At 41.5% G+C, this 25,492-nt stretch overlaps 2 protein-coding genes and 1 long non-coding RNA gene across 6 annotated transcripts in view; 2 read left to right on the top strand and 1 right to left on the bottom strand.

The window, feature by feature from the left end:
* The window catches only part of LOC147625179 (uncharacterized), a 62,886-nt gene that overhangs the window by 28,796 nt on the left and 8,598 nt on the right, over window positions 1–25,492 (top strand). The window lies entirely within an intron of this gene.
* Window positions 9–24,166, bottom strand: LOC147625180 (uncharacterized). Of its 4 annotated transcripts, none has more exons than XM_086818443.1 (5): window positions 23,540–24,166; window positions 20,211–20,290; window positions 20,010–20,080; window positions 608–715; window positions 9–528 (listed from the first exon to the last, which is right to left on the bottom strand). In XM_086818443.1, the coding sequence occupies exons 3-5, from the start codon at window positions 20,041–20,043 to the stop codon at window positions 140–142; spliced, it is 531 nt and encodes a 176-aa protein (XP_086674569.1). In that variant the 5' UTR covers window positions 20,044–20,080; window positions 20,211–20,290; window positions 23,540–24,166; the 3' UTR covers window positions 9–139. The 4 variants fall into 4 exon arrangements, 3 of the variants coding, with proteins under 3 accessions (XP_086674569.1, XP_086674568.1, XP_086674567.1); XM_086818442.1 differs by lacking the exon at window positions 23,540–24,166 and adding an exon at window positions 20,393–23,488; XR_015268935.1 differs by lacking the exons at window positions 9–528; window positions 608–715 and adding an exon at window positions 20,393–23,359 and having other exon boundaries at window positions 19,378–20,080.
* On the top strand, window positions 4,550–17,547 carry LOC147625181 (uncharacterized). Its single transcript, XM_086818445.1, has 3 exons — window positions 4,550–4,663; window positions 15,975–16,082; window positions 16,162–17,547. The coding sequence occupies exons 1-3, from the start codon at window positions 4,570–4,572 to the stop codon at window positions 16,404–16,406; spliced, it is 447 nt and encodes a 148-aa protein (XP_086674571.1). The 5' UTR covers window positions 4,550–4,569; the 3' UTR covers window positions 16,407–17,547.

The following is a 25,492-nucleotide window of genomic DNA, read 5'->3' as shown; positions in this document are numbered from 1 at the left end:
GACCTCTATATTGAAAGTGACTACTGAAGAATTTGCAAAACAAAGAGTTGAATGATTGTAGCTTGTTTGCTTCCTGTCCAAAAGGGGAATAAAGTTCCCAGTCCTAAAGGGTATGATTACCCTAGCCTAGTGTATGGATTTAGTATATGTATGGATTTGATACATTATCTTCAAATAAATCAAACTTAACCTCCACTGGGGGAACGACATGTGTGCAAAGCAGCTCCGAAGCCTGCACAACAGGGACTCTCATAAGCAATTGCTCTGCTTCACTTGGTAGAGGGCCTGTCAACTGTGATGCTGATACAGATGCAGGGCTGTATACAGCCTGGACACCCCCGGGACCAAGAAAAGCTTGGCCTGTCTGATTGCGCAACAACTCCTCAATGAACCATAAGGGTTTAATCAAACCCTGTGGACTTGCCCGAGCTCGTGCGGCATCCTGGATGGGTAAGCCAGGGTGAATCAAAGACACAGCATAGTTCAACCCAATCAACTTCCCTGTTCCAGTGTGGAACACAGGACCACCTGTCACATTTAAGACAAATATATAAATATATATATAATAAAACAATATATTATAGAAACAAAATCAAGCAATACATACCTGAATCTCCCGGTACACACCCTCCGCCACCGCCAACGGAACACGTGTCGAGTAGAACCGTAGAGATGCTCCCTCGTGTGCCGGTCCACATGAGGACCCACTGACCACCTGATAATGTATGAAGTAAATTGAGTAATCAATCAATTACTCCTGTGTTTAACTTCGAGTAATGTGCTAACACTTAAGAAGACAATGAAATTGCATGTAAACAGGCCCAAAAGTAAAATAAACCATCCAAAGCCCTAAGATAATCGAGTGCCTTTTTACTAGAGGGTTGTTGAAAGACCTATTAAGTGAGGCTACAAATACTCTCCCAAATAAAATCCAGGCACTAAACTGAATTCTTGAGAATGTATAAGTTCATAATGTCCTTCAAAAAAAAAAACTATTTAAACGAGCTGCTGAGTAACCATAACGCAATCTAACAAAACTTATAGAGGAAATCAATGAAACAAACAAAGTACATAGTGCTTTTAGAAGCATAGATCTTTCAAAAATGTTAGCACTGTTAACTAGAGCCACTACTAGTATAAACAAAGTAAATTCACTAGGCATGTTTAAGATGAAGCATGTCACCACTTATGACACATGATTCAGTGTCGTACAGGAAACCGTACCCATATAGAGCAGGGACAGAAAACTGTAACTGGTCGTACAGCCCAAGAAACTCCGAGTACACACAGTCCGTTCCAGTTCAACACATCACTTATGCAGTCCGTACAGGAACAATTGAAAGCCCCAATAGAGAGAAACCCTTGTTGACAATCCGTACAGTTTGCAGACAGATGGCCAAGAAAAAGCAGATCTTGCCAAGTAAAAGTTGATCGCATGTTCCACATTGATCAAAAAGCGACTTTGAAAAGTTATGAGAAAGTTAAGTTTGTTTCTTCCTGGTTGTAACATATAAGCACTACGAGAAAAAGTTGTAAAATCAAAGTGAAAAAGCTACAATCAAAGCAAAAAACCTTCATGTGCCCACAACTGCTACATGCTAGTCGGCCATGTTGATGGTGTTCACCACTGCTTCATGCTAGTCGGCCATTATGGGGCTGTGAATGTGTGGTTATGGTGCCATAGGCAACTCTAATACTCTCTAAGGGCTGCCTATTGTTGGCTGCCCTAAAGGTGTACCAAAAGGTGACACATATGTGCTTCTACATGCTGCTATATGCTCCTATACCTAACCCTAGGAAGACCTACATGCTTCATGGTTCTCCAAGTGGGTTAAGAGGACTAACACTAACCCTCTATGGCTAGAAGGTACTACATAGCTTGTGACTCACTCATCCCGGACTAGGGCACACAATGGGTCACGGCATACGACAAATGACTCCTAACAAGTACTAATGTTATACAAATGCTTGCACTAATAAGAGTAATGTTGAGCCAATGTGTCACTGTGCATCACAGTGCAAGGTGCACATGACATAAGTATTGCAAACTTGGATGATCTGTCTTATCACAAATTCTACTCCAAGCAAGTAATGTTTCTAGATGGTGAGGGAATGAGGTAAGAAGTATGACAGGGACAATCTGCCCAAGAAAACGCTTGAGGAGTAGGCCAAAGACCAAGCAGACAACCGATGTTTCTTCTGCTATACTTTGGGGCATGGTAAAAGAGATTGTACCAAGTGGCAGGCCGAAAAAGCCGCCAAAAGTCCCAGCTCTACAGTAGTCACCACCACAACTCCACCTCCTGTCATCCACCTTCTCCATAGTTGGCTACGAAAATGATCTGTACCACGATTCCTTTTCATTCAGATGTGGACGGGTTCACACCTGGTATCCACGCACAAATTACTTGGAAAGCTCAACAATTTAAGTTTCAGGTTCACAAGGTCCCATTAGGCATTAGAGAGCTCTCCAAAAGATCACCATCACATAAATTACCTCCTACTTCCCCTACAAATGTCGTCCACCTTTTGTCCGCCTTAAACTCAGTACCACCAATGGTATTTGATGGTAAGCAAGAAGGCGAGACTAGCGTGCAGGCCAAGGGCCTTATCCAAGCCTATGATGCAACGAAGGGACAAAGATTTATAGTCATGTTCGACATGGGTAGCTTTGAGGATGCTCTATCCGTAGTTGGCTACGAAGATGAGCTATATCATGATTCCTTTTCATTTAGATGTGGACACACCTAATATCCGCACACAAATCACTCGAAAAGCTCAACAATTTGAGTTTCAGGTTCACAAGGTCTCATTCAGGCGTTAGAGAGCTCTCCAAAAGATCACTGTCACATAAATAGCGTCTTTCATGAAAACCAAAAGGAGAAAAAACTTATAACCACACCAAAATTAATAATTAAAAAGAACAGAGTGACAATACCAGAATTCACGCTCCTACAGGAGGAGTACCCAAACAAAATGTAAGGTTCTCCAAACTCGCACGCTCTAACTGAAAGGTCGACTGGTGCAGTCATTCTATTGATCTGCGTCGTGACTTTCAGTACATTGAAATCGTGGGGCACATTCATTGTCAGCACTTGGCATTGTATTTCCTGAAGAATAAATGATGATCATTATACCAAGAACTAGTAAGAATAAGAAGTGGTATGAACACTAATTATAAGAATTTACCTCGTGTGGACCTTGAAGCCAGGCTGTATAAACTTTTCCAATACATGCGTCTCCTTGAAAACAATGGAAACATGATAAGATACAAGGGGACTCTGGCCCTTGGACCAAGACCCCTGGAACGGGCTCAATTGAGGGCCCCCTTGATATTACAATACAATATCTTGCTAATGGCCATGCGGCAAGAGAGCTTTGTGGATGCTCCAAGAGAAAGAAAGAGAGAGGTTTGAAATTCTTTTGGTTGGGGGTTGTATAGTAGCAACGCACGGATCAAATACTAGTCACATGTTTAAAAACTTATGCTAGGTTATTTACCCAACATATCAAACACATGACTACAATTTATGGCACTAAAAACCTTGTATCGAAATCAGATCTTTGGATTTTGTTCACTTTGCAAAATATTTTGTGCAACCTTGTCGGCTACTTTTATGTGATTGCCAGCTGAGTTTTTGTTAAACAGTAGAGTCAACTTTTGTAAGAACGAGTAGCTTTAGAAGTATAAAAGTGGACATTAATGCCCATATAGTTCTAAGATTGTCACCACCAAGTTACGGTGATTGTATATCACTACTATCAGTAGAGGCCGACACCTCTTTTTCTCCCCCCCTCTGGCCTTAGGTCCTAGATCCTCACAGTTATTGTTTTTCATCACTTGTAGGCGATACTGCTGAGGAAGCACCTTATGGGGTTTTGAACTCAAGACCTCTTGATCCTAGACAATGACCTTAACTACTTGAGCTATCATCTCATTGACAATTAAGACTATTGTAAAAATTGAGTGCCAATATGAGAAAGCCCAATCTAGTTAATATACACGTTATAGGCAAAAGTCTGTGAACTTCACTTCTTTTAGTTTTCATAGTGGGAGGCGATTGTAGGCTCGCGCCATCATCATTTGCTGTGTTTCTACCTCTTCCACCCTCTCATTCTTCTGAATTTGTTCATTTGTTGTGCTGTGCTGCTACACAAATTTTCTAATGTGCTACAAAGTTTTAACCCTCTCAGGATCTGACAAGTTTTCTACCTCTTTATTAGGCATGGCTGAAGTTAGGCCATTAGCAAGATATTGTATTGTAATATCAAGGGGGCCCTCAATTGAGCCCGTTCCAGGGGTCTTGGTCCAAGGGCCAGAGTCCCCTTGTATCTTATCATGTTTCCATTGCTTTCAAGGAGACGCATGTGTTGGAAAAGTTTATACAGCCTGGCTTCAAGGTCCACAAGAGGTAAATTCTTATAATTAGTGTTCATACCACTTCTTAATCTTACTAGTTCTTGGTATAATGATCATCATTTATTCTTCAGGAAATACAATGCCAAGTGCTGACAATGAATGTGCACCACTATTTCATTGTATTGAAAGTCACGACGTAGATCAATAGAATGATTGCACCAGTCGACCTTTCAGTTAGAGCGTGCGAGTTTGGAGAACCTTACATTTTGTTTGGGTACTCCTCCTGCAGGAGCGTGAATTCTGGTATTGTCACTCTATTCTTTTTAATTATTAATTTTGGTGTGGTTATAAGTTTTTTCTCCTTTTGGTTTTCATGAAAGAGGTTATTTATGTGACAGTGATCTTTTGGAGAGCTCTCTAACGCCTGAATGAGACCTTGTGAACCTAAAACTCAAATTGATGAGCTTTTCGAGTGATTTGTGTGCGGATATTAGGTGTGTCCACATCTGAATGAAAAGGAATCATGATATAGCTCATCTTCGTAGCCAACTACGGATACATGGCATCCTCAAAGCTACCCATGTCGAACATGACTATAAATCTTTGTCCCTTGGCCTGCACGCTAGTCTTGCCTTCTTATCCAAGCCTATGATGCAACGAAGGGACAAAGATTTATAGTCATGTTCGACATGGGTAGCTTTGAGGATGCCATCTATCCGTAGTTGGCTACGAAGATGAGCTATATCATGATTCCTTTTCATTCAGATGTGGACACACCTAATATCCGCACACAAATCACTCGAAAAGCTCAACAATTTGAGTTTCAGGTTGACAAGGTCTCATTCAGGCGTTAGAGAGCTCTCCAAAAGATCACTGACACATAAATAAGCTCTTTCATGAAAACCAAAAGGAGAAAAAACTTATAACCACACCAAAATTAATAATTAAAAAGAATAGAGTGATAATACCAGAATTCACGCTCCTGTAGGAGGAGTACCCAAACAAAATGTAAGGTTCTCCAAACTCGCACGCTCTAACTGAAAGGTCGACTGGTGCAATCATTCTATTGATCTACGTCGTGACTTTCAATACAATGAAATAGTGGTGCACATTCATTGTCAGCACTTGGCATTGTATTTCCTGAAGAATAAATGATGATCATTATACCAAGAACTAGTAAGATTAAGAAGTGGTATGAACACTAATTATAAGAATTTACCTCTTGTGGACCTTGAAGCCAGGCTGTATAAACTTTTCCAACACATGCGTCTCCTTGAAAGCAATGGAAACATGATAAGATACAAGGGGACTCTGGCCCTTGGACCAAGACCCCTGGAACAGGCTCAATTGAGGGCCCCCTTGATATTACAATACAATATCTTGCTAATGGCCTAACTTCAGCCATGCCTAATAACGAGGTAAAAAACTTGTCATATCCTGAGAGGGTTAAAACTTTGTAGCACATTAGGAAATTTGTGTAGTAGCACAGCACAACAAATGAACAAATTCAGAAGAATGAGAGGGTGGAAGAGGTAGAAACACAGCAAATGATGATGGCGCGAGCCTGCAATCGCCTCCCACTATGAAAACGAAAAGAAGTGAAGTTCACAGACTTTTGCCTATAACGTGTATATTAACTAGATTGGGCTTTCTCATATTGGCACTCAATTTTTACAATAATCTTAATTGTCAATGAGATGATAGCTCAAGTGGTTAAGGTGATTGTCTAGGATCAAGAGGTCTTGAGTTCAAAACCCCATAAGGTGCTTCCTCAGCAGTATCGCCTACAAGTGATAAAAAACAATAACTGTGAGGATCTAGGACCTAAGGCCAGAGGGGGGGAGAAAAATAGATGTCGGCCTCTACTGATAGTAGTGATATACAATCACCGTAACTTGGTGGTGATAATCTTAGAACTATATGGACATTAATGTCCACTTTTGTACTTCTAAAGCTACTCGTTTTTACAAAAGTTGACTCTACTGTTTAACAAAAACTCTAACAAAAACTCAGCTGGCAATCACATAAAAGTAGCCGACAAGGTTGCACAAAATATTTTGCAAAGTGAACAAAATCCAAAGATCTGATTTTGATAAATGGCTAACTGAAAAAGTTCTTTGAAAGATGTTAGCATAAAACGACAAAGCCAAAACTTGGAAGGCGCTGCCTACTTGCCTTTGTCTCCCAAACATCATCACTTTGCTAAGCTTGTCCACCTCAATCAGATTAGCGGTGTATGATTAAAAAATCCAAATTGGCTTCAGAACGTAAGGATGATAAGATTGAGGATATAAGAATGTTACGAGATGCAAAAAAGCAGCTGAGGTACTGGCTCTAAAGGAGAAAGAAAAAGCAAAGCTTCACTTCTAACAGAATGGTCACGGCAAGTACTGCAATGTATCATACCAAAAAAGCCGGAAAACAATGATACCCTGGTTTCACTGCAAAAGCCTGGATGAAACCTGTCTCTGCAAAGACACTAGTTGCATCGATGGTGCCCTAGTTCTCCCGATAAACCCTAGATGACAAACAAAACCCTAATTTCCTGGTTTAGTATGGAACGCTACTTTACTGTAGAACCCTAGATTGTGAAGAAATCCTGGTTTACCCTGGACTTCACCATGCAAGTGGAAACCTTGGTTTTTTGTTTGCAGTGAGAGACAAACGGGCTTACCTCGCCTGTTCGAGGGTTCTTACGCGACAAATCTCGGGCTTGCTTGCTGGCAAGGGGGGCCGTTAGCGATAATGCTTTCATGATGCATACCTACATCTACACAATTGTCTGACATTTGGTCGCAGACCAAACATACAGAACAACTGGCATCATTCTAGAGGGAGGTGAAAAGAGTGAACTCACGAGGAGTCACGACGGGAACATCGAGAAGTGTGTATGTTGTTGAGTAATCTGACCAGTTGTACCTTTGATTGTGTTTTGTGTCATACTGTTTGTCCAAACGTGGTCAAGGTTTTTAGTGCCATAAATTGTAGTCATGCGTTTGATATGCTGGGTAAATAACCTAGCATAAGTTTTTAAACATGTGACTAGTATTTGATCCGTGCGTTGCCACTATACAATCCCCAACCAAAAGAATTTCAAACCTCTCTCTTTCTTTCTCTTGGAGCATCCACAAAGCTCTCTTGCCGCATGGCTGAAGTTAGGCCATTAGCAAGATATTGTATTGTAATATCAAGGGAGCCCTCAATTGAGCCCGTTCCAGGGGTCTTGGTCCAAGGGCCAGAGTCCCCTTGTATCTTATCATGTTTCCATTGCTTTCAAGGCGACGCATGTATTAGAAAAGTTTATACAACCTGGCTTCAAGATCCACAGGAGGTAAATTCTTATAATTAGTGTTCATACCACTTCTTATTCTTACTAGTTCTTGGTATAATGATCATCATTTATTCTTCAGGACATACAATGCCAAGTGCTGACAATGAATGTGCCCCACGATTACATTGTTCTGAAAGTCACAACGCAGATCAATAGAATCACTGCATCAGTCGACCTTACAGTTAGAGCGTGCGAGTTTGGAGAACCTTACATTTTGTTTGGGTACTCCTCTTGCAGGAGCGTGAATTCTGATATTGTCACTCTATTCTTTTTAATTATTAATTTTGGTGTGGTTATAAGTTTTTTCTCCTTTTGGTTTTCATGAAAGAGGCTATTTATGTGACAATGATCTTTTGGAGAGCTCTCTAACGCCTGAATGAGACCTTGTGAACCTGATACTCAAATTGTTGAGCTTTTTGAGTGATTTGTGTGCGGATATTAGGTGTGTCCACATCTGAATGAAAAGGAATCATGATATAGCTCATCTTCGTAGCCAACTACGGATAGATGGCATCCTCAAAGCTACCCATGTCGAACATGACTATAAATCTTTGTCCCTTCGTTGCATCATAGGCTTGGATAAGGCCCTTGGCCTGTTGGGTTTTATGCTGTGTATGCACCCAGAGGAGTGCTAGTGATCATCAGTAGATTACTGGGGCACTTTTTACTTCAGTTAGTGGAGGTTTTTTTCCCCAGTTTAGCTCAGTTTCACTTATATGCAGTTTATAGGTGTTTTGGTCCACCCGGCACATTTTATGGCCGGACATGTGAACACATCTCTTTAGGTCACTATTATGTGGCTATTGTACTTCACTTTTTCTATCAAGCATAATACTGAAGTCGTGTTCTCTCTCTCTCTCTCTTGGCTTCCACGCGTGTTTGAAGCTTCTCTAAACCCTAACCCTAACACCTCTGTTGCATTCATTGCCTTCATTTGGTATCAGAGCCATCTATACAGGCCATAGCCACCAAACACCCACGCTGTCAGCTGTCCGTACGAATTCACTGACAGCTACTGTCATTCGCCGTACAACTCTGCCTGCCCGTACTGTTCCAGCTCTGCGCAGCAAGACAGGTGCTTCCGTACAGTTAGCGCCGCCTTCAGGTACTGTACTTGCCCGTACACAAACTGCGCCGCCTTCAGGTACTGTACCTGCCCAGACTGCGCCGCCTTCAGGTACTGTACCTGCCCCGTACACCTGTCAGCGCCGCCTTCAGCATCTGGTCGCCTTGCTCTGTACAGTCCTCCGTACAAACCTGCGCAGACAGCCGTGCAGCATTCAGTGCTGCGTACCTGCTTCTGTACCAGTCGACTGTACCTTCTGTACATTCGACTGAAGCTTCAATACTGTACTGCTTCGACTGTACCTACTGTGATACGACTGCAACTTCCATACCTGCTTCCGTACAGAACCAGTAGACTGTACCTGCATAGTACAGTCAACTGTACTTGTTCATTACTCAATACAACTGTGGTAAGCATTACAAGTTTTGAATATTGAGCATTTTTATTTTCTCTGTGAAAATCTACAGGCAAATACAAGCAGACTTTCTAGCAAAGAACTAACTATACAGGTTTTTTGCACAGTTTGGGTGCAGTAAATTTGGGCATTTTTGGGGCATTTTGGCATTGTGTATGCCATTTGCTGCTCTACTCAGTCATTGGTGCATTGAGCTGCACATTTAGAGGATTGAGAGTGCAGGCATATTTGGGTGAACTGTATTCAGTGGAGTACAATTATTTTCAGGGTTTTTGCTATTGGGTATTTTGATACACAGGTACAACATTGTGCGTAGGCATAATGGCAAATCAACAGCAAAGTGATGTATTCACGTATTTGTCTAAGGAAGACAAATTGGATGGCACGAACTACTCCTTGTGGAGTTTTATGCTGAAAAATGTGCTTGTGGCAAAAGGTCTTTGGGATTTTGTTAGTGGTGATGAACCACGTCCAGGTCCATTGGCTCCAGAGACTCCTCCCCAAGGGGGTGCTCGTGGACGAGGACAACAGGTACAGGCTCCAGGGCAGCCATTGCCTGTTCAAAGAACAAATGCTCAAAAGACATGGGATGCCAGGGATGCCACTCATTGCATTGTCAGTACAGAGGTCCATTATACCTCATATTCGTTCAGCTGGCTCTTCACAGAATGCATGGGTGACTTTGGAGCAGATGTATGCTGCTCATAATGAGGCTAGGATCTCATTTTTGAAAAGAGAGCTGAAAAATCAAAAAATGAATGAAGGAGATGATATGTCTAGCCACTTAAACAAGTTGCAGGATTTGAGAGAGCAACTCATCAATGTGGATGAGATTATTCCTGAGACACAGCTTGTGTCCACTATCTTGCACTCTTTGCCAAGATCTTACTTGGCTTTTCATACCTCTTTGAACCTCAGCATGAGGAATGCTGTTGAACCCCTCAAGTATCAGGAACTTGTTGCTCTCTTGCTACAAGAGGAGCAAATGAGGAAGAATATGAATATGAACACAAATGCTGAACAAGCATTTACTACAGGTCAAAAGGGGAAAGGAAAAACTCAGCCAAAGAGTTCGAATCAAAATTCAGGTGATGGTGGTTCTTCACAGGATACCAAGAAAGGTGATGGACAGCCCAAGAAGAAGGGCAAATGTCATTACTGTAAGAAGCCAGGTCACTACATCACGGAATGTAGGAAGAGGATTGCCAAAGAGAAAGCAAAGGAAGCTGGGATGTCTATTAATGATGCTTCTAAAGCTCCTCCAGAGACTGCTTCTTTTGTTGAGGACAGGGATTACTGTTTTTATACATGCAGCTATGATGCCTCTTGGTCTTCACAGGCACTCAGTTTGACAGAGCATGCATGTACTTGGTATTTTGATAGTGGTGCCTCAAAGCATATCACATCTCGCAGGGATTTGTTTAGTCATGTTGGCCCTGCCCCTGTTGGCAAAACTGTTCAGTGTGCCAACAATGCTTCATATCCAGTTCGTGGCATTGGGGAGATTCAGCTCACAGCCATTGATGGCTCCATTCTCCGCCTTACAGATGCCTTATATGTACCAGGGATAAAGAAGAATTTGTTGTCCATTTCTTCTTTAGCACATTGTGGTATGCAAGTCCACTTTGATGATGATAAATGCATGGTCAGAGACACAGCTAATGCCTTGACCTTGATGCTTACTGGTACATTATGTCATGGACTTTATCAGTTGGATGCATTTCAGCCAGTGGATCAGTCTGCTTATAATGCATTCACTCTTACTCCAGCTATGGTTGATGCGGAGTTATGGCATGCTCGCATGGGGCATGTAAATTTTGGTAGTCTTATGCTTATGCAGCGACATAACATGTTTACAGATCTACCTCTCATGGAGAAGCCTCCAGATCACATTTGTGAAGGATGTATTTTGGGAAAAATGCATAGGTTTTCCTTCCCACGTGATCAGGCTCTAAGAGCAACTGCAAAGTTGTAGCTTATACACAGTGATCTTTGTGGTCCCATGCAAACGAAGTCATTAGGTGGTTGCTTTTATTTTGCAACATTTATTGATGACTTCTCTCGTATATGCTGGGTCTATCCTTTGACACAGAAATCACAGGTATATGATGCATTTTTGGCCTTTGTAGCACTTGCTGAGACAGAGTCAGGATGCAAGGTCAAGACTCTCCGTTCTGACCGAGGGGGGGAATATATGTCACATATGCTGAATTCTTTTCTTGGGAGTAGAGGTATAAAACATCAGTATACTACTCCTTACACTCCACAGCAGAATGGGGTTGCAGAAAGGAAGAATCGGTCACTCATGGAGATGGCCAGATGTATGCTAAAGGCAAAAAGGCTACCACATATCTTTTGGGTGGAAGCAGTCATGTGTGCTTGTCATATTTTGAATCGATGTCCCACAAAGGCATTGGTTTCTATTACTCCTTTTGAGGCTTGGCATGGCCGCAAGCCTTCTGTATCGCATTTTTCGTATCTTTGGGTGTCTTGCATATGCACACATACCCAAAGAGTTGAGGAGGAAGCTGGATGATAAAGCCACAAAATGCATTTTTGTTGGGTATAGCCGTGAGAGCAAGGGCTACTGGTTATATGACCCACTATCCATGAAGATATTCACTAGTCGGGATGTGATTTTTGATGAAAAATCAGAAATATCCATGGCTGGTTATGAGGCAAATCAGGCTGCAAATGATGTGTTTGAAGGTCTACTACCTATGGAGTTTCATTCCACAATTGGTGATCCAACTAATGAGGGTACAGGACAGCCAGCAAATGATGTAGGTGGTGCAGAAATTCAGCAGCAAAATGAGCCAGAAGCTGAACCAAATATGGGGCAGCAGGCACCACAGGTCAGACACATACCTAGATGGTATTTGAGGACATTACAGGACAGCCATTTAGAGGGTCCTCTTGCTGGTCGTACTCGTAGGGAGACAAGGACCAATGAGCATGCACACATCATGGATTTGAATCTGGTTATGGCAGCCAGTTTACAGGATGATGATGAGCCTGATTCATTTGTGGATGCACGAGATAATGTGCATTGGAACAAAGCCATGCAGGATGAGCTTGATTCTATTAAAAGGAATCAAACATGGGATTTGGTTGATCTGCCCAAAGGCAAGAAAGCAATTGGTACTAAATGGGTCTATAAGTTGAAAAGACATGCAGATGGATCCATTGACAGGTACAAAGCCCGTCTAGTTGCAAAGGGCTATGCACAGAAGAAGGGCATTGATTATGAGGAGACATTTGCTTCTACATCCCGTATGTCGACACTTAGGTGTGTCATTGCATTGGCTGCACATCGTGGTTGGGTTGTTCACCAGTTGGACATAAAGACTGCATTCCTACATGGGGACCTCGAGGAGGAAGTTTATGTATTTCAGCCCATGGGTTTTGCAGAACATGGTCATGAGGGGAAAGTTTGCAGGCTAAAAAAGGCCTTGTATGGTTTGAAACAAGCTCCACGAGCTTGGTATGCAAAAATAGATGCTTTCCTACTCACTCAGGGATTTGTGAACAGTCCATCAGAAGCCACTCTGTATGTAAAGAAAGAAGAGACAGATCTGCTGGTCATCAGTCTTTATGTGGATGATCTCTTGCTCATGGGATCAAATGATGACAAAATTGCAGCTTTTAAAGAGATACTGCAACAGACATTTGACATGTCTGACTTGGGGCTTGTACGTTACTATTTGGGCATACAGTTTGTGCAGGATAACAGAGGCATTGGGTTGTTGCAATCACGGTATGTTGCTAAACTTCTGGAGAAGTTTAAATTTCAGGATTGCAAGCCTATTAGTACTCCTATGGAGCGTGGGATGAAACTGTCACTACAAGATGACAGTATTTCATTTGATGCCACTACATATGCTCAGGCTGTTGGGTGCCTCATTTACTTGTGTAATACAAGGCCAAATATTCAGTATGCAGTCTCTCAGTTGAGCAGATTTATGCACAGCCCGCGCGGTTGTCACATTGGCAAGCTGTGAAGCGTGTATTCCGTTATTTGCAGGGTACCTTGTCTCTTGGATTGCTTTATCCTGAGGGGGGTGACATGCAGTTATACGCTTACAGTGATTCAGATTGGGCTGGTGATTTTGATACCAGACATTCCACTAGTGGAAATTGTTTCTTTCTTGGCTCTTCATGCATTTCTTGGCTAAGCAAGAAACATACCACAGTGGCCACTTCGTCTTGTGAGGCAGAGTACAGAGCAGCCTACACTTCTACTGTTGAGTGTGTTTGGCTGCGTCGTCTCATGACTGATATGGATATTTCAGTGGAGGAGCCTACACCTATCTATACTGATAGTCAGAGTGCCATTGCTGTGGCCAGGAATCCTGTGTTTCATGCTCGCACGAAACACATTGAGATTCACTATCATTTTGTTCGGGAGAGACTCCAGGCGGAGATATCAGTCTGATCTACTGTCCTACAGATCAGAATGTGGCAGACATCTTCACCAAGGCATTACCACGTCCGAAATTTGAAGCATTCCGCAGTGCTTTGAATTTGTTTCCTTTTGGTGGATGATGTCCAGTGATCACATATCACTCCAGGGGGGTTTGTTGGGTTTTATGCTGTGTATGCACCCAAAGGAGTGCTAGTGATCATCGGTAGATTACTGGGGCACTTTTTACTTCAGTTAGTGGAGGTCTTTTCCCCTAGTTTAGCTCAGTTTCACTTATATGCAGTTTATAGGTGTTTTGGTCCACCCGGCACATTTTATGGCCGGACATGTGAACACATCTCTTTAGGTCACTATTATGTGGCTATTGTACTTCACTTTTTCTATCAAGCATAATATTGAAGTCGTGTTCTCTCTCTCTGTTGGCTTCCACGCCTGTTTGAAGCTTCTCTAAACCCTAACCCTAACACCTCTGTTGCATTCATTGCCTTCATGGCCTGCACGCTAGTCTCGCCTTCTTGCTTACCATCAAATACCATTGGTGGTACTGAGTTTAAGGCGGACAAAAGGTGGACGACATTTGTAGGGGAAGTAGGAGGTGATTTATGTGATGGAGATCTTTTGGAGAGCTCTCTAATGCCTAATGGGGCCTTGTGAACCTGAAACTTAAATTGTTGAGCTTTCCAAGTAATTTGTGTGTGGATACCAGGTGTGAACCCGTCCACATCTGAATGAAAAGGAATCGTGGTACAGATCATTTTCGTAGCCAACTATGGAGAAGGTGGACGACAGGAGGTGGAGTTGTGGTGGTGACTACTGTAGAGCTGGGACTTTTGGCGGCTTTTTCGGCCTACCACTTGGTACAATCTCTTTTACCATGCCCCAAAGTATAGCAGAAGAAACATCGGTTGTCTGCTTGGTCTTTGGCCTACTCCTCAAGCGTTTTCTTGGGCAGATTGTCCCTGTCATACTTCTTACCTCATTCCCTCACCATCTAGAAACATTACTTGCTTGGAGTAGAATTTGTGATAAGATAGATCATCCAAGTTTGCAATACTTATGTCATGTGCACCTTGCACTGTGATGCACAGTGACACATTGGCTCAACATTACTCTTATTAGTGCAAGCATTTGTATAACATTAGTACTTGTTAGGAGTCATTTGTCGTATGCCGTGACCCATTGTGTGCCCTAGTCCGGGATGAGTGAGGCACAAGCTATGTAGTACCTTCTAGCCATAGAGGGTTAGTGTTAGTCCTCTTAACCCACTTGGAGAACCATGAAGCATGTAGGTCTTCCTAGGGTTAGGTATAGGAGCATATAGCAGCATGTAGAAGCACATATGTGTCACCTTTTGGTACACCTTTAGGGCAGCCAACAATAGGCAGCCCTTAGAGAGTATTAGGGTTGCCTATGGCACCATAACCACACATTCACAGCCCCATAATGGCCGACTAGCATGAAGCAGTGGTGAACACCATCAACATGGCCGACTAGCATGTAGCAGTTGTGGGCACGTGAAGGTTTTTTGCTTTGATTGTAGCTTTTTCACTTTGATTTTACAACTTTTTCTCGTAGTGCTTATATGTTACAACTAGGAAGAAACAAACTTAACTTTCTCATAACTTTTCAAAGTCGCTTTTTGATCAATGTGGAACATGCGATCAACTTTTGCTTGGCAAGATCTGCTTTTTCTTGGCCATCTGTCTGCAAACTGTACGGATTGTCAACAAGGGTTTCTCTCTATTGGGGCTTTCAATTGTTCCTGTACGGACTGCATAAGTGATGTGTTGAACTGGAACGGACTGTGTGTACTCGGAGTTTCTTGGGCTGTACGACCAGTTACGGTTTTCTGTCCCTGCTCTATATGGGTAGGGTTTCCTGTACGACACTTGACTCATGTGTCATAAGTGGTGACATGCTTCATCTTAAACATGCCTAGTGAATTTACTTTGTTTATACTAGTAGTGGCTCTAGTTAACAGTGCTAACATTTTTGAAAGATCTATGCTTCTAAAAGCACTATGTACTTTGTTTGTTTCATTGATTTCCTCTATAAGTTTTGTTAGATTGCATTATGGTTACTCAGCAGCTCGTTTAAATAGTTTTTTTTTTTTGAAGGACATTATGAACTTATACATTCTCAAGAATTCAGTTTAGTGCCTGGATTTTATTTGGGAGAGTATTTGTAGCCTCACTTAATAGGTCTTTCAACAGCCCTCTAGTAAAAAGGCACTCGATTATCTTAGGGCTTTGGATGTTTTATTTTACTTTTGGGCCTGTTTACATGCAATTTCATTGTCTTCTTAAGTGTTAGCACATTACTCGAAGTTAAACACAGGAGTAATTGATTGATTACTCAATTTACTTCATACATTATGAGGTGGTCAATGGGTCCTCACGTGGACCGGCACACGAGGGAGCATCTCTACGGTTCTACTCGACACGTGTTCCGTTGGCGGTGGCGGAGGGTGTGTACCGGGAGATTCAGGTATGTATTGCTTAATTTTGTTTCTATAATATATTGTTTTATTATATATATATTTATATATTTGTCTTAAATGTGACAGGTGGTCATGTGTTCCACACTGGAACAGGGAAGTTGATTGGGTTGAACTATGCTGTGTCTTTGATTCACCCTGGCTTACCCATCCAGGATGCCGCACGAGCTCGGGCAAGTCCACAGGGTTTGATTAAACCCTTATGGTTCATTGAGGAGTTGCTGCGCAATCAGACAGGCCAAGCTTTTCTTGGTCCCGGGGGTGTCCAGGCTGTATACCGCCCTGCATTGCATCTATATCAGCATCACAGTTGACAGGCCCTCTACTAAGTGAAGCAGAGCAATTGCTTATGAGAGTCCCTGTGCAGGCTTCGGAGCTGCTTTGCACACAGGTCGTTCCCCCCGTGGAGGTTAAGTTTGATTTATTTGAAGATAATGTATTAAATCCATACATATACTAAATCCATACACTAGGCTAGGGTAATCATACCCTATAGGACTGGGAACTTTATTCCCTTTTTGGACAGGAAGCAACAAGCTACAATCATTCAACTCTTTGTTTTGCAGATTCTTCAGTAGTCACTTTCAATATAGAGGTCTTACTCTGATAAGTTGGCACACTATGTGTCAATCCAAAAGATTTGGGAGCCTTATTTTTGTATACTCACATGCTTGCCCCATGAGAGCTACATTTAAAATGCTTGATAACTCAAAGTGGTGGAAGGCTTGTCTGTAGAAAATTGTTCTTCTTATCAGGTTAAATTCCATGGAGTATGGTACCTTTCTGATTGGGACAAGATTTTTTCTTATGCACCATGCATGATTCCATTTACCTATGCTTTGATGCTTTTCCAGCTGAGAATATTCATTGGAGTTTTCTATTTAAGAAATGCCCTGCTAATATAAACTCCTAGTAAAAACATAATAATGAACATGGTAAATTGCAAGGTTGAAAGACAAGGAGAAATCATATGAGGGATTAGCAAGCAATTGAAAAGGCCTAGAGGATCCGGCATGAAAATGGGTAAGCGTCCGAGGCGTGACAAGGGTGCCCGACCAACACCAGTCACGGCCAGGCAGGATGCAAGAGTTCTCCATGCTAGGGGGGTTTTGAGGGTGCGTTTGGAGGTCGTTTGTGTGTATATATGCCCGAGTTGGTTGCAAGTTCGCGAGTTGAGCGTCGGTGAACGAGGTCTACCCCATTTTGGTATGCACCAAGGGGATATGGATGGGAGGAGAGTTATTCATGCTAGGGGATATTTTCTATTATTTCTTCTTCTTCTCGGATTCACATTAGCGCAAAAAGGTTTTGGTTTCCAACATTTGGTATCCAAGTGAGCGTATGGCCACCGCCATAGCTACCTAGATAACACGGTATAGCTGAGCCTCAACTCGGATGCGGATGCCGACGGCAACATAACCACTGACCACTGCAGTACAGTTGCGCAGGTGCCTACACACACACGCTGCGCACCCGTTGTTGCTGCCTACATGCTGCCATGATGAGATCTCTCTCTCTTGAGCTCGATGATAGGTGAGCATCTCAGTATGCAATATATACCCTTTTTTGCATTCCCAAAACTTATCATGATATTTTGAAATCGAAACAACTTTTTACTTTCATATCAAATAATCCATTCATTTTGTACCCAATGATACTCCAATGAACATAATGGCGAATCATGTGTCTCTTGCCAAGTTATCTCATTGTGTCCTTTAAATCACAACTATGCATAATTAATTTCTATCAAAGTTTAGCAAGACCTTCAAATAAGAGAACTACAGTCTTTGCCTTGGCCTCTTCATTGAAATTGCAGGTTTTGAAATGGTCTTGTAACTAATCAATCCATGTTTTAGCTTCCTTTTTTCACTTTCATTTACCATTGAAAGTGGGTAAAGCTCTTCATTTAGTGACCTCCTTTTGGAAGAAGTCATCCATATGCCCACTCGTGTGTTCCTTTCCCACAAAAATTGATTTTGATTGTGATTCCCTTCATTCTTTCATATATTTTTTTAAAAAAAAATTTATAGCACTATACATGGCCAAATCAAAATCGATACGTATTGAAGCGTACCTCCAAACCCTGCTCAATCATTTGCCTAACAAAAACTAAGATCTTTGTGATGTTGGACACATGAAGTACATTAGACAAGTACTTTATCTTGCCATCTTGCATAGCTAATGGCACATTCTTGACATGAGCAATGGGATGAGCTATGTCATCTCCTGTCTCTACACAACCTAGTCTATCCAAATTTTTCATATCTCTAAACCACTCACCACCATGAGAAGTCATGTGGTTAGAGGCTTCCAAATCCACATACCATACATCATTCAACACTTGTGGATACATCTGCAATCACTTAATTTATCATGTGCTACCACAACAAATAAATGCTCATGTCTCTTCAACCTACTTGCTTGAAGATGCATAATTGGTTTGCTACAATCTCTCATTCTTCATGTTGCTTTGCTTCTTTTTGCATTCTCTATCCCAATGGCCTAGTTTGCCACAATAATGGCAGTCCCTAAAATCTACTCTTGACTATTGTTTATTCTAATTGCCATGTCCTATGTGGCTCCCCCTGCCTTAAGACTTGCCTCGTCCATCACCTGTGTATGGTTGTTGCTATGAGTTATTTGACTATTATTTTCCATAATTTTGATTTCCAGATTGGCCACACCACCCTAGCCTCGACCATGACCTATTCCTTGGCCTCTACCTAAATTGGAGTAGAAAGCATGTTCTGATGTGTTCTTGCTTTATGTAGAAGAGTCTTCGCCTAGAGTCTTCTCTTCTTGGAAACATTTTTCTTGATAGTAAATAGATGTCTTGAATGGCTTATATTCTTTTCCAAGCCCATTCAAATAGACACTTACCAAGTAATCATCATCCCCACAGATACATTAATCCTTCCACATAGTCCCAAAATCCTTTACCCATCAAGAAATTGGTCATCCTAAACTTCCAAGCATGAAAGTTGTTCTTGTCAAGCTTTTGACTGATAATCTAGTTGATGCCATCTGACATCTTGTCTACAATATCAAAACAAACCACAAAAACAACACTCCTATGTCACCTACACAATTGTTGTTTTCTCATAGTGGTATTGTACTACACCCGATCAGTCAACAACCAGTGACTCCATTTTGCATACATACACCCAATGCCTTTGTAACACTTATGTGTAGTATGCATAGTGTCTACACATCCATAGTTTTATCCTGTAGTAAAAAATCGTATTCTGCATAGAATCAAAACTTACCCATCGCAGTGCGCACTCGAATGCCTATTATCTCAAAAATGGAGGTCGAAACGTACCCGAAATGTAAATCTGGCCATCAAACTTCAACCCAAAGGGTTATATAACTCCCTGAAGAATCAACTATGTTGCAGCCCTCTCTACAACCCTGCGTTTTCATTTGTTGTGGCATGGGCAACTTCAGCATCTTGTGTTTCTCTTGATGATGGGCAGCCTCTTCATCGCTTCAGCCCTACAAGCCTCCTTCCACTTTCCTCAAGGGATGGCTGGCCGGGCTGCCACATGGGCAGCCGACCAGCCCACAAGGTCACTTATTAGCAAGTGTGAACATTATTACTCATTTATTACATTTGTCCTCTTTCTAGAGCAAACCGACCAACAGCTATTGTTGCTATATACACATGGAGCGGAGCTAAGTATGTGATGCATCATAAATATCTACTCACTTCTACCTTCAGACTATTTGCTTAAAGATATAACCCTCTACACGAGATCTTTGTCTCACAAATACTTTGAGAGTTTTCATAAACCTCTCTAAGAAAAACATCCATCTAGCATGCACAGTCCCTGCAATCTCCACTTCATCGACCAAATGTACAAGCAAGTGCACTTGAATATTGAGAATACTAGTAGGAAAATGCTCTTCCAACATACATACTGTCTTAATAGCATTTTCTCTGGCACGCATAATAGTTTGTGGGTTGATTTCTTTACAAGATATCCATCTGTAACAAAAAAAAAAAGAAATTTCAACTCCTATATTCATATAGCTATTTCATTATATGTTGCACGTGTCTTTATTGACACACTCATCTACATACACACACACACACACATATATGTATATACTCATACCTTACAAGTTCTCCCGGCTTGTATATACATTTGCGTACTAGATCCGTCAAACATCCATGGGTAGCAATTGGTAATATAAACTAAAAGTCAAAAACATAAAACATGTCACTTGATATAATTTTAATATAATTAAATTGATTGATATCATAAATTCATAATTACAAAAGAATAAAAGATTATACTTGTAGTAGTTTATGCCAATCGTGGGTCTCCAATCCAGATAATGATTTGTCCACAGTGAAGCAACCTTTGAGAGATCACATAATACCTGTTGGTGTGCAAAAGCTCTCAATTACTTCCCACACTATAATCTCCTCTTCTTTGTTATACCCAAGGCGCCTTTGGTAAATTATCACTTCCATCAACCCATAGATGTGGCGCTCGGTTAACTTCTTCCAAGTCTTTATGAGATGCTATACTGTCTCATTTGCTAGAAATATGATCCCATAGCGATTGGCCCACATTCTTAAATATATGCATTGGATCAAGAAGATGATTGATGAGTAGATTGTGCCAATATGGCAAAGCATGAAAACAACTTAGTGTTTTCATACCAAGAGGCTTTGTTCCACCGTCATCCCAAGTTTGCCAATGCTCAAACCACTCTTTAGCCATCCATACAGGTGGCTTTGCCTCATGTACATTACGACGGTTTGGAGATCCCTCATCAAAATACTTTTGATGGCCTTCATAAACATTCTTGCCAAGTTGTCTAGATCTTCTACACTTAAGCTCAACCCACATGGCGGACATGCATGGTAACCTGAAACTGACAACCCTGCAGCATCTCCATACCCTGGATAGTCATGCATTGTCCACATAAGAATTGCCTTCAAGTTGAAGAATTTATTAGATCCAGATCTGGAATTATCCACATCAATACCATTCCACGTTATTTGCAACTTCTTTATTAGTGGTGCAAGATACACTTGTAGATTAGAGGGTTTCTTCTTTCTAGGTTTAATAAGAGATAGAAGTAGATGACCTTTTTTTATACACAACCATGGTGGTAAATTATAATTGACTAGAACCATTGGCCATGTAGACCACCTCGTGGACCTCAATCCAAACAGATTAACACCATCTGCAAGGCCAAATCTAAGATTCCTAGGCTCTTGGCAAACTCTGGCCATTGTTCTTCTATATGTTTCCAAGCCTTACTATCCGCTGGTACTCTCAATATACCATCCCTGGATCGTCCCTTTTTATGCCAAGACATCATGCACGCAATAGATTTACATCGAAACATATGATGTATCCTTGGAATAATTGAAAAACGCCTCACTATCTTATATGGGACCTGGGTGCCCTGAAGATCCTGATGATAATGATTCAATCCACATTTAGGACACACCAAAAGTGCTTCAAATTCATCTTGATATAGCACGGACACATTTGGACATGCATGGATACATGTGTAATCCAATCCAACAGTAGATATTAATTTCTTTGCTTCTGCTCGAGAATTAGGCATACAATTCCCACTTCACAATAGTTTTTGCATCAATTGAAACAATGTTGTGCCACTAGCATCTGACCACCCAAACGTGGACTGCAAGTTGTGGTGAGATCACCTCATGGTATTTTTTTGGTGCAAAGGCAGTATGGCTTGGACATGTTGTCCAAGCATGGTAGGACAGGTTGTAAGCCTATCACAGTGCCATTGGAGAGGAACATGAGGTTGTGTGCAGATACAGGTGATGTCTTGGAAGACCCTACGATGTATAGGCCCACTTTATCAAGGTGGGTCTTGGACTTACTGAAAATAAGAATCAATGATCCCCTTGCCAGGACCAAAGACCCTTTACAGATTTTCCACTTTCCATTTCCAAAGGAGAGTACATGATCACTCAAGTCAAGCTGACTAGTGCTGATTAGATTCTTCTTAAGCTTAGGCACATGTCTTACACCATGAAGAGTAAAAATGCATCCATGACCAACCTGTAGGTCAATATCACCAATGCCTGCAATACGTAGCTCATGATCATCTCCAAGAAAGATTGGCCCTTTGTGAACCATTCATGATGTGGAGTAACATGAAATGAAGCCCCAGAGTCAAGAAGCCAAGTATGCATAGTAGTGTCCATGGCTAGCTAGCAGAGGCTGGTCATCATGAGAAGACATATAAAGGATCTCTTGTCCTGCTATATACTCATCCATAGTGGCATCAATATCCTCAATGGTAACACCACCTTGGCGTGTCACCACTCATGAGAATCCGGAGAAGTGAATGAAAGAACACTTGCCTTAGCTTTGCCCTTTCCTTTGTCCTTGTCTTTGTCATCATCCCCTTTCTTATCCTTAGACTCTACTTTCCCTGCCTTTTTGTCAGCCTGCAGCTTGTGACATTGACTCTTGTAATGTCCTTTCTTCCCACAGTGAAAGCATTCAATGTCCTTTTTAAATCTAGACTTGCTTCTAGATTTGCCTCTTTTACCCTTTTCTTTGTCCTGCTATCTACCTCTGACATGCATGGCACTAGAGGCCTTTGAACCTGCTGTATTCTACTGGTTCATATCTTCCTACATAATGGTACCCTCTACCTCATCATCCAAATTCAGCCCATGCTAAATGACATGACTTGTTGTGCATACAATGTCTCTAGTCTCTGCTATACATCCCATGCAGTTGGCCACATTTAATATGCTCATGACAATGATGTCATTGGAGCATGTCAACACGATAGTGGCTTTAGCAAGTGTGTTCAACCTCCACCATTCAGCATCCAACATATCATCAGGGTTCCTGCCCTATTCCTAAATGGGATATACTGCTCTTTGATATATAGTATGTTCATGCATTGTGTCTGCCACACATCAAAGTTGCTAGTTCCCTCTAGCTTCTTGATGTTAATCATATCATAGATGATGACTCTACCATAATGTCCAAATCAACAACAAGAAGACAATAAGAAAAATGCATGGCTCCATGTTGCAAGCAAGTAAACAATATTGCAACCATGGAGTCTTCGATGACCTGACCTGCAATCAATGAGTGTTTGCAAGTCTCCCACTTCAGATATACATCTGTCCCATATCCAAAGTATTAAAATAGCATGCAATCTGCAATGTCTATGCATGTATCTTTCACCCAAGTGAGTACTTCCCACCTTAGATGAACGAACATCTGATACATGTGTCTGCACAGCCCTGCATACATGCATAAAGCTCAACTGCCTTGCGGAAAAGACCGCAATCAGATGCCTTTTCAAAACTGTCTAGTTGCTTAAAACAGAGCAAAAACTTTGTATTTTTTGTCCAATACAAATTTGCTATCCACTGTCCAATTGAAAGTTTCAAAAATGGAGAAAATCCAACTAGGAATGTTACCTCTATGAGAGGGCAGCAACCAAGAGTAGTCGGATAACACAACAAACAGACGGCATCCAAAACTATCAAAATAGTGTATTCTAATACGGTGGATGAGACATGTGTGGCGATAATGACTCCCAGACCCCTCTTGTGGTATTTGGGCTCGTGATTAAAGTTGCTGAATCAATCGTGTTAGCGTGGGACCAAGAGTGCATGCTGATATTAGTATCGTAACTTGGGCTAGGTATATGGCTGTATTACTTTTAGCCTGAGGAGCTGGGTGAATGGCGGAGATTATGATACCTGAGCCAGGTAAAAAGAGCTGAGATTTCAGTTCATTTTGGGGCCTAAGGAGTTGAGCAAATGGCCATGATTCTATTTTGACCTAAGTCGGGTGAATGGCCAAGGTATTGCTTCACTTTGACCTGAGATAGGTGAATGGCCAAGATTGTGATACCTGAGCAGCCGGAGAGAAAAGGGCCGTGGAATTCGTGGATTGGTCAACACCAACCGGATTTTGATACATACACACCTTGTTTTGGAAAGGATTGTTTTTAATGGGTGGGTGTGTCGAATGAGAAGGGCATGTATGCGTAATGTTAGATATAGGTATGTTTGATTGATTGAATGTATGCGACATACCGGCTAGGGGGCCTTGAGGTTTACCTTGATACTTGAGTACAATCCCCTTTTTCCAAAAACCAAATCAATAATTCGACTTTCGAGAGTGGAAGGGCGGCTTGCTAACCCTCGAGATGGATGGGGTTACTCATTAAAAGACACTTGACATGAGTGCAAAGTGAATGATTTCCATTGCTTGAAATGGCCCCTTTTTATATGAGGCAAGTACACATCTTCCAAGATCGCTCATGTGGGATAAGTACAACTAGGTGCTTTGGCACACTAGCATCATTTTTCTTAACACACCCCTTGATGCTAGATTGGGTTCTTCCTCTCTCTCCCTTTTTGCTAGGCTACTTTGGCCCAATGTGCTACTTTGGCACTCTAGCTACTTTGGCTATATGACCTTCAGCTTGGGTACATCATCGGTCCCAAAGGTTGGATTATAGCACTTTTTGTAGAGACAAGAGGGGTGAAACATTACAATGGTTCTTTCTAGAGGAGTTGCTCCTTGTCGAGCTACAAGATATCTTTGACCTCGTTGTAGTTTGCTTGATTCTTTTTATGATAGCAATCCTTGAGGGGTGCACTTGTAAAAAAATGTTGCTGCATATCACGTGCAAGAGGTATTAAAAAAAACCCTTTACCTATAGGGTATGAACTAATAAAATGACCCCTCTTTTTTAAGAAACTTATGGGTTTTTTTTTAAAAACTATAATCGAAAACCCCCTTTTGTAATTTTTTTCAAATTTTGCTAATTTAAAAACCCCTCCTGGGATGAACTCACGTGATCATTTACATTTTTGAAGAAATCTTCTTCTAGATGTCCAACTTTTTGATAAAAGCCACACACCAATTTTGGTTTATGTTTCTTAGCAACATTCATTTTTTGTGTGACTGAGCTTTCCACAATGATAGCATCTTGGAGCTTGATTGTTCCTTTGAGATTTTCCACTTTTTGTGTAGAGTGCTTTCTCCTTCGAGTGTGAAGCAAGAGATCCTTTGTCTTTGAGTTTTGATTCATGTTCCAGAAGAGATGACTTGATATCTTGAAGTTTAGTGTTAGGCACATTTTTAAGTGTAGCAACAATTGATTCATAGTGTCTACACTTTTAATTAACACAGCAATGAACAACAATGGGCTCATCTTCTTCAATGATTTTCTTCAAGCCACTGAGTTGTTAATTGATATCTTTGAACTTACTGATGTGTGAGCCGCCATGGTCTCATTGTCCTTCTTATCGAGCTTGTAGAACTACATGAGAAAATTGATCTTTAAGCTCTTGGATTCGGTAGCAAAGACTTTGTTCAGCTCTTGCCAGGCCTCCTTGGCATCCATGATGCATGCA

Source organism: Cibotium barometz, chromosome 24 (assembly GCF_041138505.1).
Source record: "Cibotium barometz isolate CiBa-2024 chromosome 24, ASM4113850v1, whole genome shotgun sequence".
NCBI classification, from domain to species: Eukaryota; Viridiplantae; Streptophyta; class Polypodiopsida; order Cyatheales; family Cibotiaceae; genus Cibotium; species Cibotium barometz.
The sequence above is the reverse complement of the archived record's forward strand: the minus strand, read 5'-3'. Positions and strand labels throughout refer to the sequence as shown.

Bases quoted from the DNA above. Each gene is read 5' to 3' on its own strand.
- LOC147625181 (XM_086818445.1), top strand. From the start codon at position 4,570: ATGATTGCACCAGTCGACCTTTCAGTTAGAGCGTGCGAGTTTGGAGAA. The intron at 4,664-15,974 runs GTATTGTCACTC...ATACATTATGAG, and splicing joins CTGCAGGAGCGTGAATTCTG to GTGGTCAATGGGTCCTCACG. The intron at 16,083-16,161 runs GTATGTATTGCT...TAAATGTGACAG, and splicing joins GTGTGTACCGGGAGATTCAG to GTGGTCATGTGTTCCACACT.
- LOC147625180 (XM_086818441.1), bottom strand. From the start codon at position 3,086: ATGAATGTGCCCCACGATTTCAATGTACTGAAAGTCACGACGCAGATC. The intron at 716-2,938 runs GTATTGTCACTC...ATACATTATCAG, and splicing joins CTGTAGGAGCGTGAATTCTG to GTGGTCAGTGGGTCCTCATG. The intron at 529-607 runs GTATGTATTGCT...TAAATGTGACAG, and splicing joins GTGTGTACCGGGAGATTCAG to GTGGTCCTGTGTTCCACACT.